Source organism: Bos mutus, chromosome 7 (genome assembly GCF_027580195.1).
Source record: "Bos mutus isolate GX-2022 chromosome 7, NWIPB_WYAK_1.1, whole genome shotgun sequence".
In the NCBI taxonomy this organism is placed as follows: Eukaryota; Metazoa; Chordata; class Mammalia; order Artiodactyla; family Bovidae; genus Bos; species Bos mutus.
Window position 1 is genome coordinate 91,812,622 of NC_091623.1, and position 17,426 is coordinate 91,830,047.

Genomic DNA, 17,426 nt, shown 5'->3' on the forward strand with positions numbered 1-17,426 from the left:
TGCAAAGTACTTAATAAAGTACTTGGCCCATAGTAAGCAATCAATTGATATTCCTTCAACACATCAGTCTTCTGTTACTCTGGTCTTACTAACAGGTAAAATGGTGATGGACTTTTACTTTGTGCCAGGCACTGTGTTATGTGCTAAGGATAACTGATGACTCTGCAGATAAAGAATCTGCCTGCACAGGAGACACAGGAGATGAGGGTTTGATCCCGGGGTCAGGAAGATCCCCTGTAGAAGGAAATGGCAACCCACTCCAGTATTCTTGCCTGAAAAATCCCATGAATAGAGGAGCCTGGTAGGGTATAGTCCATGGAGTCACAAAGAGTCAGACATGACTGAGCAGCTAAACACACATACAAGGATAATTACATTTAATCCTGTAACAGCCCTATGAAGTAGATGCTATTACACATGAAAACTGAAGCCCAGAGGTAATTAAATAATTTGCTAAACATCACATAATTTACATGATGTAGCCAGATTTAGACCTAGTACTCTGATTATAGAGCCTAAAGTCTTAAAGAGAAGAGGGAAGAATATTTTTACATTCTCCAGTTTCCATGGAAAATTCCTTCCACTGTCAACTGAAGGACGAAGAAGCTGTGGGGAAATGCTGTTAGTGCTCGCCCAGGTGGTTTCAGCTTTCTTCCCCTCTCTATGATTCTGGACAGGATTTGAGTTTCCAACCGTCATTCTCCTGTGTTTTGTGGGCTGTAATTACTCAGATTTACTTTGTCCAATTCATAAAGGATCCAGCAAGGGGGAGGAGGTGGAGCTTGTCTAAGCAATTCATAGACCCCACTGACGGTGGAGTAGGGGGTGGGGAGGGAGCTGGAGATGTTTTACATCCTAATCTTTCAGTGGGTTTGCTGGCAGATACTTTTTGCCTTTTGGTCTGAGCATGTATTCAGGCTGGACATGTATAATTCTGCAATCTGCCAAGTTCTGGTAGAGAGAGACAGAGAGAAAGACAAACGGACACACTCTCTGTCACACACACACAAACACACACACACATAGAAAGACAGGCACACAGAGAGAGGGAGATGGAATGGTTGGTCAAAGCTGCAGAAGGCTCCAATGAAATTGGAGCTGCTTGAAAGGCCTCAGTGGCTGGAGGGGTGGGGAAGAAGTCCAGGAGAAGCGAGATGTCGCTGTGCAGAAAGCCTGGATGTTCACTTTCAAACCCAGAATCTGCGCATCCTTCTGTGCCCTGACCCTTCCCTGGGCAGCCAGAGGCAGCAGCAGCAGCCCAAGCCCGCGGGAGAACAAGCAATCCAGGGGAGTTGTCTAGCGGAGCCGGAAACGCCTGTAATCATTTAATAGCCGTTGCTGGCTGCACCGACAGAACGGAGTGGGCGGTAGGCAGGCTCCAGAGTGCTGTCTGGCAAGATAGTCCCTGGCTTTAATCAAAATGATGGGTTTCCTGGAAGCTCTTTATTAACCTCAGCACCAGAATCCCAGAGATGGTAACAAAAGGATGAATGGGGTGCGGAGGGGAGGGGCTGAAACCTGCAGGCTGGGCGGTGATTTTCCTGAGCTGAGCACTCACTCCCGCAGGCACCCCTCCCCCCAGCTGCACAAGTCTTTCCACTTCTGCTCGCTTAGAGAGAAGCTCCTGCCTGCATCGCCATCTCTCAAGCGGGTGACTAAACAGATATAGCCGTAGAAATTGCTATACTTGTATAATGCCTCAGGGTTTTCACACAGCATTCCTATACAGCTCAGCATGTGGGTCTCATGACTGGAGTGAGACTCCCTAGATTTGAGTCCAAAGCTCCACGGTTAGTAACTCTTGATTGATCTTCAGTATCTTCATTTATAAAACCGACATATTTATAAAGCAGACATAGATATTGGTCATATCTACTTCCTGTGGTTCTTGTGAAGAGTAGAAATTATATTGCATGCAAATCTGCTTAGCTGGGTGCCACACACAGAGGAAGGCAGAGTAAATGCTAACTAGTTCATGACTGATAGAGACAGAAAGGTGATCACCTCCATTTTATGCCTGAGGCACCTGATGCTCAGAGTTTTTTCTATAAATTGCCTAGGACTAGGTACCCTTAAGGGCTTCCCTGGTGGCTTAGATGGTAAAGAAATCTGCCTGCAATGCAGGAGCCTGGGTTTGGTCCCTGGGTTGAGAAGATACCCTGGAGAATGGAGCTACCCACTTCAGTATTCTTGCCTGGAGAATTCCATGGACAGAGGAGCCTAGGGGGCTACAGGCCATGGGGTTGCAAAGAGTCAGACATGACTGAGTGATAAACACACACACACAGGTACCTTTAAGTGATAGAACCAGAGCAAGCCCTCAGTTTAGAAGAGCAAAACAAGAGGAAGAGAGGAAAAGAGAATTAAAATCCCTCCAACATTCTCCAGGTTTGCCCCTCTAAGAACTTTCCTGAAAGTAGTATGCATAGTCAAAATGACTGTGGGTGGTTCTGTTAAGTAGAGTCCCCTGGACTGCAAGGAGATCCAAGATGTTGAAGCTGAAACTCCAATACTTTGGCCACCTGACGCGAAGAGCTGACTCACTTGAAAAGTCCCTGATGCTGGGAAAGATTGAGGGCAGGAAGAAAAGGGGATGACAGGGGATGAGATGGTTGGATGGCATCACCGACTCAATGGATATGAGTTTGGGTAGACTCCAGGAGTTGGTGATGGACAGGGAGGCCTGGCATGCTGCGGTTCAGGGGATTGCAAAGAGTCAGACATGACTGAGCGACTGAACTGAACTGAACTGAGTTGAACTGAAAGTCAGTATAAATCAGATAAACTGCTCCTGGCCTTAACTGATTGTACAAACAGATTAGAATGGGAGTCGGGGGTGAGTTTACAAGTCTGGCATTTGCTTCACAATCTTTAGGACCTTCCGTGGCATCTGCATTGGCAAAACCTCCAGCTTAATCGTTCCTAGTCACCGAGGCTAAACTCCAGTCAGAGTTAGTTTAGCATGAAAGAAGAAAGTTGGGAATGCTTACCTAAGGGGAGTGCCTAACTCCCCTTGGATTAATGAATTAAATGAAGTGGTCAGCTACCCCTAGAAGGCAGTTTTTTTTTAAAGTTGCAGATCTATATGTCTTTGTGTTAAAAAAAAAAAAAAGTGTTGTTTGAATTTTTTAAAGTATCCCTACCTATTGTGGATAAACCAGACAATTAAAAAAAAAAAAAGCAAAACCTATATTTAACGTATAATTATGATCATACTCTGTTAAACTTTTGGGGCTTCCCTGGTGGCTCAGGCAGTAAAGAATCTGCCTGCAATGCAGGGAACCAGAGTTCAATCCCTGGGTTGGGAAGATCCCCTGGAGAAGGAAATGGCAACCCATTCCAGTCTTCTTGCCTGGAGAATTCCACGGACAGAGGAGTCTAGTGGGCTATAGCCCATGGGGGTTGCAAAGAGTTGGACACAACTGAGCAGACTAACACTTTCACTATTAAACTTTTAAATTCCATTAGGTTGTAATCTGAATGTCAGGGAAGGGCTGATGTCTGTCAGAAGCCCTCTTTAGAGGACTCAGGTCAGTTCAGTCACTCATGTCCGACTCTGTGACCCCATGGACTGCAGCACACCAGGCTTCCCTGTCTATCACCAGGTCCTGGAGCTCGCTCAAACTCATGTCTAGCAAGTCAGTGATGCCATCCAGCCATCTTGTCCTCTGTTGTCCCCTTCTCCTCCTGTCTCCTGCTTTCTAGGTTGGTTGTAGCTTTTCTTCCAAGGAGCAAGTGTCTTTTAATTTCATGGCTGCAGTCACCATCTGCAGTGATTTTGGAACCAAGAAAAGAAAGTCTGTCACTGTTTTCTTTGTTTCCCCATCTGTTTGCCATAAAGTGATGGGACTGGATGCCATGATCTTAGTTTTTTGAATGTTGAACTTTAAGCCAGCTTTTTCACTCTGCTCTTTCACTTTCATCAAGAGGTTCTTTAGTTCCTCTTCACTTTCTGCCATAAGGGTGGTGTCATCTGCATATCTGAGGTCATTGATATTTCTCCCAGCAATCTTGATTCCAGCTTGTGCTTCATCCAGCCTGGCATTTCGCATGATGTACTCTGCATATAAGTTAAATAAGCAGGGTGACAATATACAGCCTTGACATACTCCTTTCCCAATTTGGAACCAGTTTGTTCTATATACAGTTCTAACTGTTGCTTCTTGACCTGCATACAGATTTCTCAGGAGGAAAGTAAAGTGGTCTGGTATTCCCATCTCTTTAAAAATTTTAAGACTCTAGTAGATCCATTAATTTGGGTTGTGGCTTGTCTCAGTCTTGTCTTTGTTAGCCAGTGTGCTGGGTCCCTGGGAGCAGAGGGGAGGGGACCTGTGGGAGGTCCCAGGAAGGGGAAGGGAGACAGTACAGAAAGAGGAAGCATTCCTTTGACTGACCTGGGACTGGCCCTGGGCTGGGGTTAGGGGCAGAAAAGGTATGTTTTCCTTTCTCATCTTTTACTTATCTTCCTTTCTCATCTGTCTCATGAGATACTGTCCTCAAATATCTCCTTGATTCTGCCCCCAAAGTCACAGAATTTTATAAAAAAAGTCAGCCAAGGGTTTCAGTGCTCTTGGTCAAAAGGGACTCAAATGAAGAGGTCAGTAAATGTTGTTTGTCAGATCCTTTAAGCCGTTATTTCATCCAAACGAACCCTCAGAGATGTTTGCGCATACATTGGCCTGAATAGGTTGAGTACAAGGACCCGGGAGACGCTGGAGAAACCAGATCCTGTTCTGCTCTGCAGAAGCTGAATATGGGAGGATGTACCTGAATGGTTCTCTGATTGCTTCTTAGTGTGGAGGCTGAGTCAGACCCAACCAAGACTCCCAGCACAGGCACAGAAGCTCAGTGACATATAAAAGAAGCTCATTAACTCTTAGCAGTCCGGCTATGAGGAGCTGTCTCTGCCAATAGGTGTGGTCTTTCAGGTCCCTTAACTCTACAAGATAAAAATATCTCTGAGCTTGGCTTCTCCAGATGACCATCCTGAAGGCCTCATGCAGGGTCCTGGCTGTGGTCAGAAAAAATTTCCATCCTAGGCTTTGAGAGCAATTGAAGGACTATGGAGTGGTGTTGAAACCCAGTTCTCTTAGACACCAAGTCAGGGGCTTTTAAATACATTTCCCACTTTTGTCTCAGTCTCTCAGAGGTAGGCCTGTAATTGAAAGGTCAACAGGCAGATTCTGGGTGAGCGCAATTGCAGATCTGATTATCTTCGGTGAATCAGAGAAATCAGTCTTGGGGACACAGTATCTATTGCTCTCTGTCCAACGGGCTTCCCAGGTGCAGTAGTGGTAAAGAGCCTGACCGCCAGTGTAAGAGACACAAGTTCCATCCCTGGGCCAGAAAGATCCCCTGGAGGAGGAAATGGCAGCCCACTAAAATATTCTTGCCTGGACAGTCCCATGGACAGAGGAGTCTGGTGGGCTGCAGTCCATGGGGTGGCAAAGAGTTGGACACAACTGAAGTGACTTTGCACACACACATGCCCTCTTCCAAAGAGCTATATTGTCAGCTCTGTCAGGGAAGCATGGTGAAGCACAGGAGTTTATGAGCGAGAAGAAACTCTTCTATCCCCTTTCCCTACTGTCTGCTGGTATTTGGACTAAATCTGCAGTATCCTTACCCTGCCCTTCTAGCCCTGAGAGCTGTGCCTTGTATATTGCCTGTGTGTGATTCCATTTTTTGGGCTCTTACATTGGAGACAGCCTCGGCATTTCACATGCATTTCCTGATTGTCTTTAGGGACTCCCAAGTGTGGCAGAGGGAAGTTGTTTGAGCTCCTGAGGAACTGGCACCACTTCCATTTCTCACATCAGTCCTTTCATTCATCCATCTAGCAAGTGTTTATCAACTACCTGTTATGGGACAGGAATTGTGCTAGACACTGGCTACACATTGGTGAATAAAACAGATATATTTTCTGCTTCTCTGGACTTTACAGTGATAGAGATAGAGGTGAAGGGAGGTGCTGCTTGGCTAGGATGACTGTACAGTGCCTGTCTGAAGAGGTTCCAATTAAGCGCAGACTTGAAGAATGAGAGTCTAAGCATGAAGGGGAGATCATTCAGGCAAAAGGAGACCATATGTGTACAGGCCTTGAGGCAATAACAATCCCAAGGGGTATTAAGGAATTTAAAGAAAACTTGTGTGGCTGGATGATAGTGGTAAGAAGGAGATTTGTAGATGAAATTGGAGAATTAAAAAATAACAGGTTATTGAAGGGCCTTATATACCATGTTAAGGAGTTTGATTTTTTTTTTTTCTCAAGGCAATAGAAAACATTCAAATAATTTTAAGTAAGGGGAATGATATAAAATAATTTCTATTTTTAAAGGATTTTGCTGTGTGTATATTATACTTCGGTACTTTTAAAAGGGAGAAAGACTTAAAGGAATAAAGGTAACTCGGGCTGTGTGGAAGGTTAGAGAGAGGCAGAAGTAGAAGCAGTTTGAGCAAGGAAGAGGCTGTAATTGTTGTAATTCACAAGCAAGATAGAGTAGTGGTATCTTGAAAAAAGGTAGCAGCAGTGAAGTTGGGGAGAAGAGGACACTGGTTACATTTAGGAGGCCGAAATGACAAGTGTTGGTATATTATAAATGAAGAATGAAGAATAGAGACAAATGAATAATGACTCTGGAATTTCTGCTTTGAGCATTGGAGTGAATGGAGTATCATCGACTGAGATGAGAGATTTAGAAGGGAACAGAGGAGAAGAATCATGAGTTTGATTTCAGATTGCTTCTGTTTGAGATGCCCATGAGACTGCCAAGAGGAGATACCAGACAGGCAGTTGGATACATGAGATTGGAGAGACCTGTGGACTTTAAATTTGTATCTCATCAGCATATTTAGATGGTGTGTATACCCATGGACAGGCTGAGATCCCAAAAGGAGAGAGTGAAGAGAAAGAAGAAGAAAAGAAGAAGAAGAAAAGTCTAGGGCCAAACCCAAGCATATTAGATGAGTATCTTGTGAAGAAACTAACAGCCCGAGAGAAGGGTCAGGAGAATAGTTTTACTGAGTGAGTGATGTCGCTCAGTTGTGTCCGACTCTTTGTGACCCCATGGACTGTAGCCTACCAGGCTCCTCCCTCCATGGGATTCTCCAGGCAAGAATACTGGAGTGGGTTGCCATTTCCTTCTCCAGGGGATCTTCCCGACCCAGGGATCGAACCCGGGTCTCCCGCATTGCAGGCAGACGCTTTAACCTCTGAGCCACAACTCATTAAACGTAAGTCTTTCAGGACTGCCCTGGTGGGAAAGTGGTTAGGTCTCTGTGTTCACAATGCAGGGAACACGGGTTCGAACCCTGGTCAAGGAACGGAGATCCTGGATGCCATGCAGCATGGCCAATAAATAAATAAATGTTTCAAGAAGGTTTGAAACTAATGCTGCTGAGAAGTTCAATAAGATGTGACTAAAATGTGATCACTGGCTTTGGAAATAATACAATTAGTGAGCTTGCTGTGAGCAGTGTTAGAAAAGCAGTGCTCAAGGATGCCAAATTAGAGGAGATTGACAAGTGATGGGAGGTAGGGAGATGGAGATAGCACACGTAGAGAATCCCAAGCTACAGTCAAACATAAACCATTTGTCTGGTGGTTCATGGCTTCTCCAAAGGAGCAGTGTCAGATACATGAGCCTTCTGTGATGCCACAGAGTTCCAGTGTCATGGCCCTTGGGATCACTTTGCCCAGACAGACCATTACTCTTCTTCCCCAGCACTGACTTCTACTCTTCTAGATGTCTTTGGTGTACTTTAGGTGTGTCTTCCACTAGAAGACTCTTGGGAAATTCTTGCATTGGGAACCCCTGTGGATGCATAATCTTTTTCCTTAAATATCAGCACAAATTTCACTTCTCTTCTGGAATCTTGTTTGAATTTCTCAAGTGTGATTAATGATTTTTGCCTCTCAGTCCTATAATACTTTGGGGCTTCCCTGATGGCTCAGTTGGTAAAGAATCCACCTGCAATGTGGGAGACCTGGGTTCAATCCCTGGGTTGGGAAGATCCCCTGGAGGAGGGCATGGCAGCCCACTCCAGTATTCTTGCCTGGAGAATATCCATGGACAGAGGAGCTTGACGGGCTACAGTCCATGCGGTCACAAAAAGTCGGACATGACTGAGTGACTAAGCACAGCACCCATATATATCTTTTATTTTTAATTGAGATATAATTGACACATAATATTGTATCAATTTCAGGTATACAATATGGATTACTACCTGTATATGTAGGAAAATGATCACAATAAGACTAGTTAACCTCTGTCAGTACACATAGTTACAAAAACATTTTTATTATGATGAGAACTTTTAAGATCTCATCTTTCAGCAGCTTTCAAATATGCAATACAGTGTTAGTAACTATAGTTACTGTACGTCACATCCCCACGACTAACTTATACTATAACCGTAAGTTTGTACCTTTCGGCACCCTCACCATCGCCACCATCACTGCACCCACCTCTAGCAACCACCAGTCTGTCTTCTGTATCTATAAGCTAGTTGCTTTGTTTTTTTTATATGCCATTTATGTGAGATCATATGTATTTGTCTTTCTCTGTGTTATTTTGTCAAATATTTAAGTATTGATTTATTTCACTTAGCATAATGCCCTTGAGGTCCATTCATGTTGTCAAAAAGGGTAGGATGTCATTCTTTTTTATGGCTGAACTTTATATCCATCACATTTTCTTTATTCATGAACCAGTAGATACTTAAATTGCTTCCATATCTTGCCTACTGTAAATAATGCTGCAATGAACATGGGGTACATATATCTTTTCAAGATAGTGTTTATGCTTTCTTCAGATACATACCCAGAAGTAGAATTGCTGGATCATATGCTGGCTCTATTTTTAATTTTTTGAGGAACCTCCATATTCTTTTCCATAGTGACTATACCAATTTACACTCCCACCAATAGTGCACAAGGGATCTCTTTTCTCCATACCCTCACCGACACTTGCTATTTCTAGGTTTTTTTTTTTTTTTTGGTAACAGCCATTCTAATAGGTGTGAGGTAATAGCTTATTGTGGTTTTGATTTGTAATTCTCTGATGAGTAGTGACATTGGGCACCTTTTCATGTACCTGCTGGCCATCTGTATGTTTTCTTTGGAAAAATGTCTATTTAGATCATCTTTCCACTTTTTAATCAGATAGTTTGGGATTATTTTGATATTGAATTCTATGACTTCTTTATATATTTTAGATACTAACCCCTTATCAGATGTAGAATTTGCAATTTTTTTCTCCTATTCCATAGGTTGCCTTTATCATTTTGTTGGCTTCCTTCTTTGTGCAGAAGTTTTTTAGTTTGATGTAATACAATTTGTTTGTTTTTACTTTTGTTATCAGATTTAAAAAAATCATTGTTAAGACTGATGGTAAAAAGCTTACTGTTTATGTTTTCTTCTAGGAGTTTTGTGGTTTCAGGTCTTATGTTCAAATCTGTAATCCATTTTGAGTTAATTTTTGTATATGGTGTAAGATAGAGGCCCAGTTTCATTCTTTTGTATGTGGCTGTCCATTTTTTCCAGCATCATATTGAAGATGCTGTTCTTTTCCCATTGTATATTCTTGGCTTGTTTGTCATCAATTGACCATTTTTGCCTGAGTTTATTTTTGGGCTCTGTATTCTCTTCCATTTATCTCTGTGTCTTTTTATGTCATACTGTTTTGATTAATTAACTTCATGATATAGTTTAGAAGCTTCATGCCTCCAGCTTTGTTCTTTTTCTCAAGAATGCTTTGGCTGGGACTTCCCTGGCAGTCCAATGGTTAAGACTCTGCACTTCTACTGCAGCGGGGCATGAATTTGATCTGTGGTCAGGGAACTAAGATTCTGCATGCCATGCAATGCAAAAACAATACAAACAAACAATACAATACAAACAAACAAAGACAAAGAATTTGGCTACTGGGTTCTTTTGTGGTTCCATACAAATCTTAGGATTGTTTGTTCTATTTCTGTGAAAAATGCCATTGGAATTTTGATAAGAATTGCTTTGAATCTATAGATTGCTTTGAGTAGTATGGGCATTTTAGCAATATTAATTTTTCTAATCCATGAGCATGGAATATCTTTCTACTTGTTTCTGTCTTCTTCAACTTATTTCATAAATGTTGTAAAGTTTCCAGTATATCAGTCTTTCATCTTCTTGGTTAAATTTATTCCTGGGTATTTTATTGCATATTCTACTTTAATCCAGTACATTTCTTGCCCCACTCCCAGGCAGGATAATCACAACTAGATATTCTTTAGGGAATTCTTCACAAAGAACCAAAAATATGTTATTAGAAACTTAGATTTATGGACCCAGTGGTGAAAAAAATCTGCCTTCCTGCTTGTTTCCAAACACTGGCCTTGCCCTAGGCTTGAAGAAATAACCCATGATTTCATGGGTGCTGTGCCTGTCTGTGCTACCTCTCCTGTGTTCAGTGTGGCACATGGAAGACATATGTTGACTCTGTGACTGACTTGCAGTGTTTTGTCTTGCAGAACCAGAGGCAGGAGAGGTGTCCCCTCCAGTCGGGGCTGGTGTCAACAGCAACAGCTGGACCTTTAAATATGGACCAGGCAACCCCAAACAATCTGGTCCCGGTGAGTTGCCAGACAAATTCATTATCCCAGGATCTCCTGCAATCATCTCCATCCGGCAGGAGCCTACTAACAGCCAAATTGACAAAAGTGACTTCATAACCTTCGGCAAAAAGGAGGAGACCAAGAAAAAGAAGAAAAAGAAGAAGGGTAACAAGACCCAGGAGAAAAAAGAGAAAGGGAACAGCACGACTGACAACAGTGACCAGTGAGGTCATCTAATGGAAACAAGCCACTTAGCCAATTTTTGTAATAAGGCAGATCTCTCCCATGTAGCAACTCCCTACTCCTTTCTCCTGTCCACACAGACCCTCTCTTATAGACCTCAGAAATCTGCAGAAAGTTCCCTGTGTCTGTCTAGATCACATTTAACAGGTTTTTGTCTTAAAAGCTTTGCTAAGTCTGGTGTTAACTCTTTCTCTCCACTCTGGCTTGTTTGCAGAACCTAAAAAGCAGACCCAAGTTTCCTTTCTCCTCCGCCGCAAAGGAGAGGCTTCCCAGCCCCGCCAGTGAGAGGTTGGACTCTCTGCCCTGTGCTCCGGGGATCCTGTCTTGATGACACTTGCAGGGCAGGCTGAAAGGTTTTGAGATTGAGCAGCTTGAGTGTCTGTGGCTACTGGGTATGTGTGGCCACCGGGGATAGGTGAGTGTCAGATGTTGGCTGGGATGGGCCAGGTTAGACTAGGAGGGTTGGGAAACAAAGGCAAATCAACAATGGGAAGGATGAAATGAAAAAGGACCAGACTTTCTAAATCTTTACAACTCAAGAGGTGGTGGCCACCCTCTAGCAGACAAAATTCCCTCCACTGACAAGGCTTTGGGAGTCCCTAAGTCTCTTGGCTGTGGTGTCATTATACCTAAAACCTGCATTTTTACCTACAAGCCTGTAGTTCAGTGTTCCATGGGGGGCCAACCAGGGCAACAGAAGCAGATCTGATGTGTTTCCTGTATATGTCCTTGTGCTCACTTTATTGAAAATTCTTTTGCACACAATGTTATGAAAAGGTCAGATCCTTTTCCAACAACACATATGCAAAAGCAAAAGAAAACCCCAACACCTCACTTTATGCTGTTTGTTGTTTGATAGATTTATTTAAAAAAGAGCAAATCTATAACTATAAATCTTTAAAGAGAAATATGATTAATACAACTCCCCTAAACTATCCTCGAAAGAGAATTCCGTCTACAGCCATTTAAATGATCATTGCTGCTACAGAAGTGCTTTAAGAGAATTGCCTGAAACATCTGTATTATACCGGCCACCTGCCAATCACAGCTTTACTCTTTCAGGTCACTCTGGGGCTGCCTCTTGCATGTATTAATTACTAAATAAAAGGATCTTTCTCTCTCTCTCTCTTTTCTAAAACACAATTATGTGCACTTTGAATACACAACCTTCTCTAGCCAACTCTATCAAGACCCAGAAATTGAAGAAAAATATTGTTTTCTCGTACATAACAGTGAGCAGACTTTTCAATCCTCGAATTCTGTGATTTGTCTTGGAGTGCTAGCCAACACCTTCTCTTTGGTTTAGTTTTCCTTTTCTATAACACTCTGAATTGCTAATCTTGCTAACACCTATGATATTACCTGAACTCAATCTCCCATATGTATGCTGTATGCTATTATAAGACTCCTGAAATATATTTACTCTGTGCTTGTGTATGTGAATGTTATTGCAACTATTACCTAGAGTGAACTTTAAGCTTTATTGTTGAATGTAATTCCATTATATTTCCTTTTGTACACCTGTGAAAAAAGTGGAGTAGTGTTTTTTTAACCATTGTTAATCAGCTTTTGTGTATGAAAGATACAGTAAAATTTCTTTCTTAAATCAAGATACTGGTGATTCAAGGAATTTTATTTGTGGTCAGCCAAGTGCCATCTCTTGCCAAGACTCTGGCTGGCAAGGGAATGGATAAAGCTGTTTTTTTCTAGTAACAATTCTGGAATACATACTGAAGATATTTCCTGAGGGTGTGTGCAAGCACAAAATTTACCAATTTGACCTCTTTGAAGTTGCAGAATGCTTTGAAATTCTAACAATACCTGGAATATCAGCTCATAGAAAATAATAAAATTTACTGCCAACCTTAAATAAGAAATTTTAATTTTGTTTAAATGTACGGTTTAAGAAGTTTGATGAACTATATTATCTTTTAAAAGTTAACATAAAAGAGGTAGGAGTCTGTTATTAAAGCAAAAGCATTAAATCTAAAAAAAAAACAAACCTGTTTTGTCTACTTTTAGCTTCATTCTCCCATTTTTTGAAGGGTGTGTAACTTCAGCTCTGCAGGATTGCATGGGGTAAAACTTCTTGCTAACACATGTGAATCATTGCTACATTGTAGGTTGTGATCATTTTGCCCCACTGAAACCCATGTATCTGACCTTACGTGCCTTTTGAATACTAGGAGAATCGGGCTAATTTATTAATGATGATAATTATAATGTATGTGTACAGCACTTTTTACATTTGCAAAGTGCTTTCCAATCCATGTTAGTTACTAGTTATTACAGCTGTAAGGATAAAACACATCATGTGGATTCATTTTTGATTGGTGCTATTGGTATTTCCTCTGTATTGCTAATAAATGGAAAATGGTGGTATGAAAGAAATGGTGGTCATTTCTAAGTATAAAAGTAGGAGCAAATAGAACACTGATTATCATTAGCTATTATTATTGAAGAAGGTTGCAGTGTGAAACTTACTGTATCACTCTCTGGCTGTCTCCCTGGCTATTATGTTTATTACTAAGGCACGACACCCAGTGGAATCAAGAATCAAATTCCACAATATCACCAGAACAGGCAGCCAGGAGATTTCTGGGTCACATCCCAGTATACCATTTCAGTCTTCTCTAATAAGAATTCCAACAAACCAATTTTAATCACTAGAGCCCTCCAGTCATCTAGTTCATATTTGGTTTAGCTCTTGCATCTCTCCACAATTGGGAAATCAAATAATGCCCCCAAGAAATTAACTTTTATTGAGTACAGGTGTATGCCAGCCTGTGTAATAGGTAGGCTCATAGTACATGTTTTGTAACAAATAGATGATATTTTCCTTCTGTAGTTAAAATTTTATGAGCATGTGCTTTAAAAAAAAAAAAAAACTGACAATAACATGGAGATTCCTCCAGGTCAACTCTTAAGTCATTCTTTTTAATTCCTGTACAAATCCCATATGATAGCCAGATCATAATGTCATAATGTACTCATTTTTTTTCTCTATTAATGGACAGTTGGGTTATATCCAGATTTTTGCTACTAGAAACAACAAGTAGCACTTATATGCAATGATAAATTTAGTTGCCGAACTTTATAAAACCTGGTCTAGGTGTATCCCAAAGAGGAAATGGGGAAGGCTTTTATGACTATTACATGACTCCTGCAATAACTGCAGTCCTCTATCTGAACATACACTTATTTTTAGCACTGAGCAGTCGATTATGGCTCTATTTATATAGATGACTGATGAAAAACAGAATAGACGTTCACAAGAAAGACAGAGGTGAGAAAGAATTGTTTTCATCTACTTATCCAAAATCATTTCCTAGGAGCTCCATTTCACCCCAAGACTTTTCTTCTTCCAATTGTAGATTGAAATGCATGTGTCCACGAGGAAGAAATTTTCCTTTATCCTTCTACATTCTTCTGGCTAATCGAAGAACAAAGTCGACATGAGACTGATTAACAGGAGAAAGTCAAACGGAAGTTTAATACCAGGTCTATGTGGGAGAGACCCAGGAAAACTGAGTAACTCACTAAAATGCCCAGAACCCTCACCTTAAACACCATCTTCGGCTAAAGACAAAAGAGGATGTTGGGGGTAGCGGTTTGGGACTTTAAAGGAGAGGAAGGCAATTCACATGGAGATAGAAAAGCAAATGTTTGGTAAACAAATATTTGCTGGGCCTGCAGAGACAATGGGACACAGAATGGACTCTAATCTCTATCTAGAAATCTCTATCTAGGCCCTGCCCAATTTCCCCCTAGTTTTTCTTTGCATATGTCTGATGACAGTACTATTCTGCAAACAGGCCCTTTATCTTTTTTTTTTTAATTGAAGTGTAGTTGGTTTACAATGTTGTTATATCTAAATTCTTTAGGCAGCTAAGTGGGAAGTAAAAAAAGAGACTTCCTGAGTCTTCAGTTTCTTAAAAATAATCAGCCTAAATTAATCCCCATGCCAAAGAGATGCATTCTGGGTGGAAAATTTTGTCCCCTGCACCAGTTTTGAAACACTGATGTTGGGCTTGTTAGGGAGCTATAGCTGGGATGGGGGCTACCCACATGAAGCTATTGGTAAAGAACCCACCTGCCAATGCAGAAGACATTAAGAGATGTAGGTTCAGTCCCTGGGTCGGGAAGATCCCCTGGAGGACGGCATGGCAATCCACTCCAGTATTCTTGCTTGGAGAATCCCCATGGACAGAGGAGCCTGGTGGGCTACAGTCCAGAGGGTCGCAAAGAGTCGGATATGACTGAGCGACTGAGCACACAGTACAGCTGGAATGAGCAGTACTGGATCAAGCCTAGGGTTGCTTGTAGGACAGGGAGGTGGGTTTTTATAGACTGAGTTTAAATCTGATAGTAATTTTAGTTTCTTTGCATAAATTTGGGATGCTAGGGCCAAGAGGCTAAAGATCAAGTCTGTTTCTGCTGGTTAGATGTACATTGTAGGAAAGATTCTTTGATTGCAGGTTAAAAAGACTAGCTCTATCTATTAATAATTTAAGATAAAAAGGACTGTCTAGTATAAGGCTACAAGTTTGCCTCACTGAAACTAAGAATAGGAAGGCAGCTGGGCCTCCAGAAGGGACCAGAGACTAGAAAGCCAGAAGAAATATTTAAAAAAATTTTTAACTTTATCTTTAATTATTTTTCATAGTCTGTTTTATTCTTCCTTATCTCTACAGACCAGTTTTTTCTTCTTTTCATTTCCATAGCTTCTAAATTTATTTACCCTTGATTCTAGTGGTCCACAAAAACCTACCTTCTCTTTGTAAATCCCCTTTGTAAATTCTTCATGGTGAGAAAACTTGATTGGATCACCTTCAGTCAGGTGGCCACTCTTGGACCCATCAGCCATGGGCCAGTGGGTTATGGCTGGGAAAGAGTTCCCCATAAAGAAGAGTCAGACACTTAGACACAATTTTAATAGCTTGCTAACAGCTGACATTAATTACCCAAATATATACTAAACATCAGTGTATAGCACCTTAGAGCCTAAAGGGAACTTATTTAATAAATGAGAAAATTGAAGAAGGGAAATGACTCTTTCAAAAAGTCACATAGCTAGTCAATGACAAAGCAAAGTCATTATTCTATTACCATGGACTGAAAGACCAGAGGCCACCAGGAGTGAATAACATTATCTATTTCATTATATTCTCGACAGTCATAAGTAGTATAGTTTAGGGAGGCCATGTTTATTTCACTTTTGTTGGTGTTTAGTCGCTAAATCATGTCCAACCCTTTTGCAACCCCATGAACTGTAGCCCGCCATGCTCCTCTGTCCACAGGATTTCCCAGGCAAGAATACTGGAGTAGGTTGCCAATTCCTTCTCCAGGGCAGGGATCAAACCTGACTCTACCTGTGTCTCCTGCGTTGCAGGTGGATTCTTTACCACTGAGTCACCTGGGAAGCTTATAGAAAGCTTATTTCACATAGAGTAGTATATCATCCTTATATGTTTTATTCCTCTTTTTAATCAAAGTAGAAACATTAATACTGATTTTATTGGTTCTGAAAATAGAACACAATTATATATACATATATTTTTAAAATAAAATATGCAGAAGCCAAGAATTTAGGAAGTAAAGTATCTACAGAGAGCACCATTAAGGAGTTTGAAGTCTGTTCTTCCACGCTTTTTTCAATGCATATTGGTGCTTGAAAGTACCTGATAAACAGCGGCTTTCTTCCTTGTCCAGAGTAATGAATAAACTTATAAATAAGACGAATAGAAGGCAAAAATGTTACTCTGATTCATGTAAAGATGAATTAGAGGATGTTGATTAGTGTGGGTGCCAGAGTAGGGACTGCTAAATGAACTCCGGAATTATTCAGGGTTTCCCTCCTAGTATCAGGCAGGAGAGACAACCTGGAGGAGCAGAAATGAGGTGGTATTCCCAGTAGGCAGCACAATTCCAAGCAGAAAAGGGGCACAGCTGAGTCAAGTATTGTATCTGAGTTGGACATTACAGGGCCTTCTCAGGACAGATCCACCATGTCCTCCACCGGCCTGCTGTATGTAAAAAAGTTTTCCTTTCCCAGGCCTCCCCTGAGTCACAAGAGGCTGGCTCAAGAGTTAATGATTAAAAGAATGTGAACAGATAGTAACAATAAAAAATAGCAGTGGGGTCAGGAGTACTGGTAACCATTTAAACACTAAATCAGCCAAATAGCCGTCACAGAATCTTTTTGTTGCCCCAGAAGGACACAGAAAACAGTTGGATGCACATTCCTGAGTTATTGTGCAGCTACTGAAACCCTCACCAGATGGGAGAGGTTAACTGCCTGATGACCACTGGCCCCAGGCTGGCTGGAACCAAAGATTGATAATGGTAAACACCTGTGACACCGTCCTGTAACTTCACCATCAACCAATCAGAGAACTATGCACGAGCTGACCATGCACCCTACGGCACCTCCCCCCCCCCTTAATTGCCTTTAAAAACTCTTTCCAGACCCTTCTTTTGAGCATTAACTGCTCAGTGTCTTTGCTGAGTATCGTTCTTTCCTTCACTACAGCCTGGTGCCTGTAGGCTGGCATTCCTGCTTACTGATCAGCGGACCAAAGTTTGATTCC

General features: G+C 41.5%; 1 protein-coding gene across 8 annotated transcripts in view; it reads left to right on the forward strand.

Moving 5' to 3' along the window:
- The window catches only part of LOC102266009 (protocadherin alpha-C2), a 209,522-nt gene extending 196,311 nt beyond the window's left edge, over positions 1 to 13,211 (forward strand). For 7 of the 8 annotated variants that reach the window (XM_070374482.1, XM_070374484.1, XM_070374485.1 and 4 more), the window contains exon 4: positions 10,510 to 13,211. In XM_070374482.1, the coding sequence (XP_070230583.1) occupies positions 10,510 to 10,820 (311 nt within the window). In that variant the 3' untranslated portion in view covers positions 10,821 to 13,211. The remainder of the gene's footprint in view (positions 1 to 10,509) is intronic. The other variant, XM_070374479.1, reaches the window with a different exon arrangement.
- The last annotated feature ends 4,215 nt before the right edge of the window (positions 13,212 to 17,426 follow it).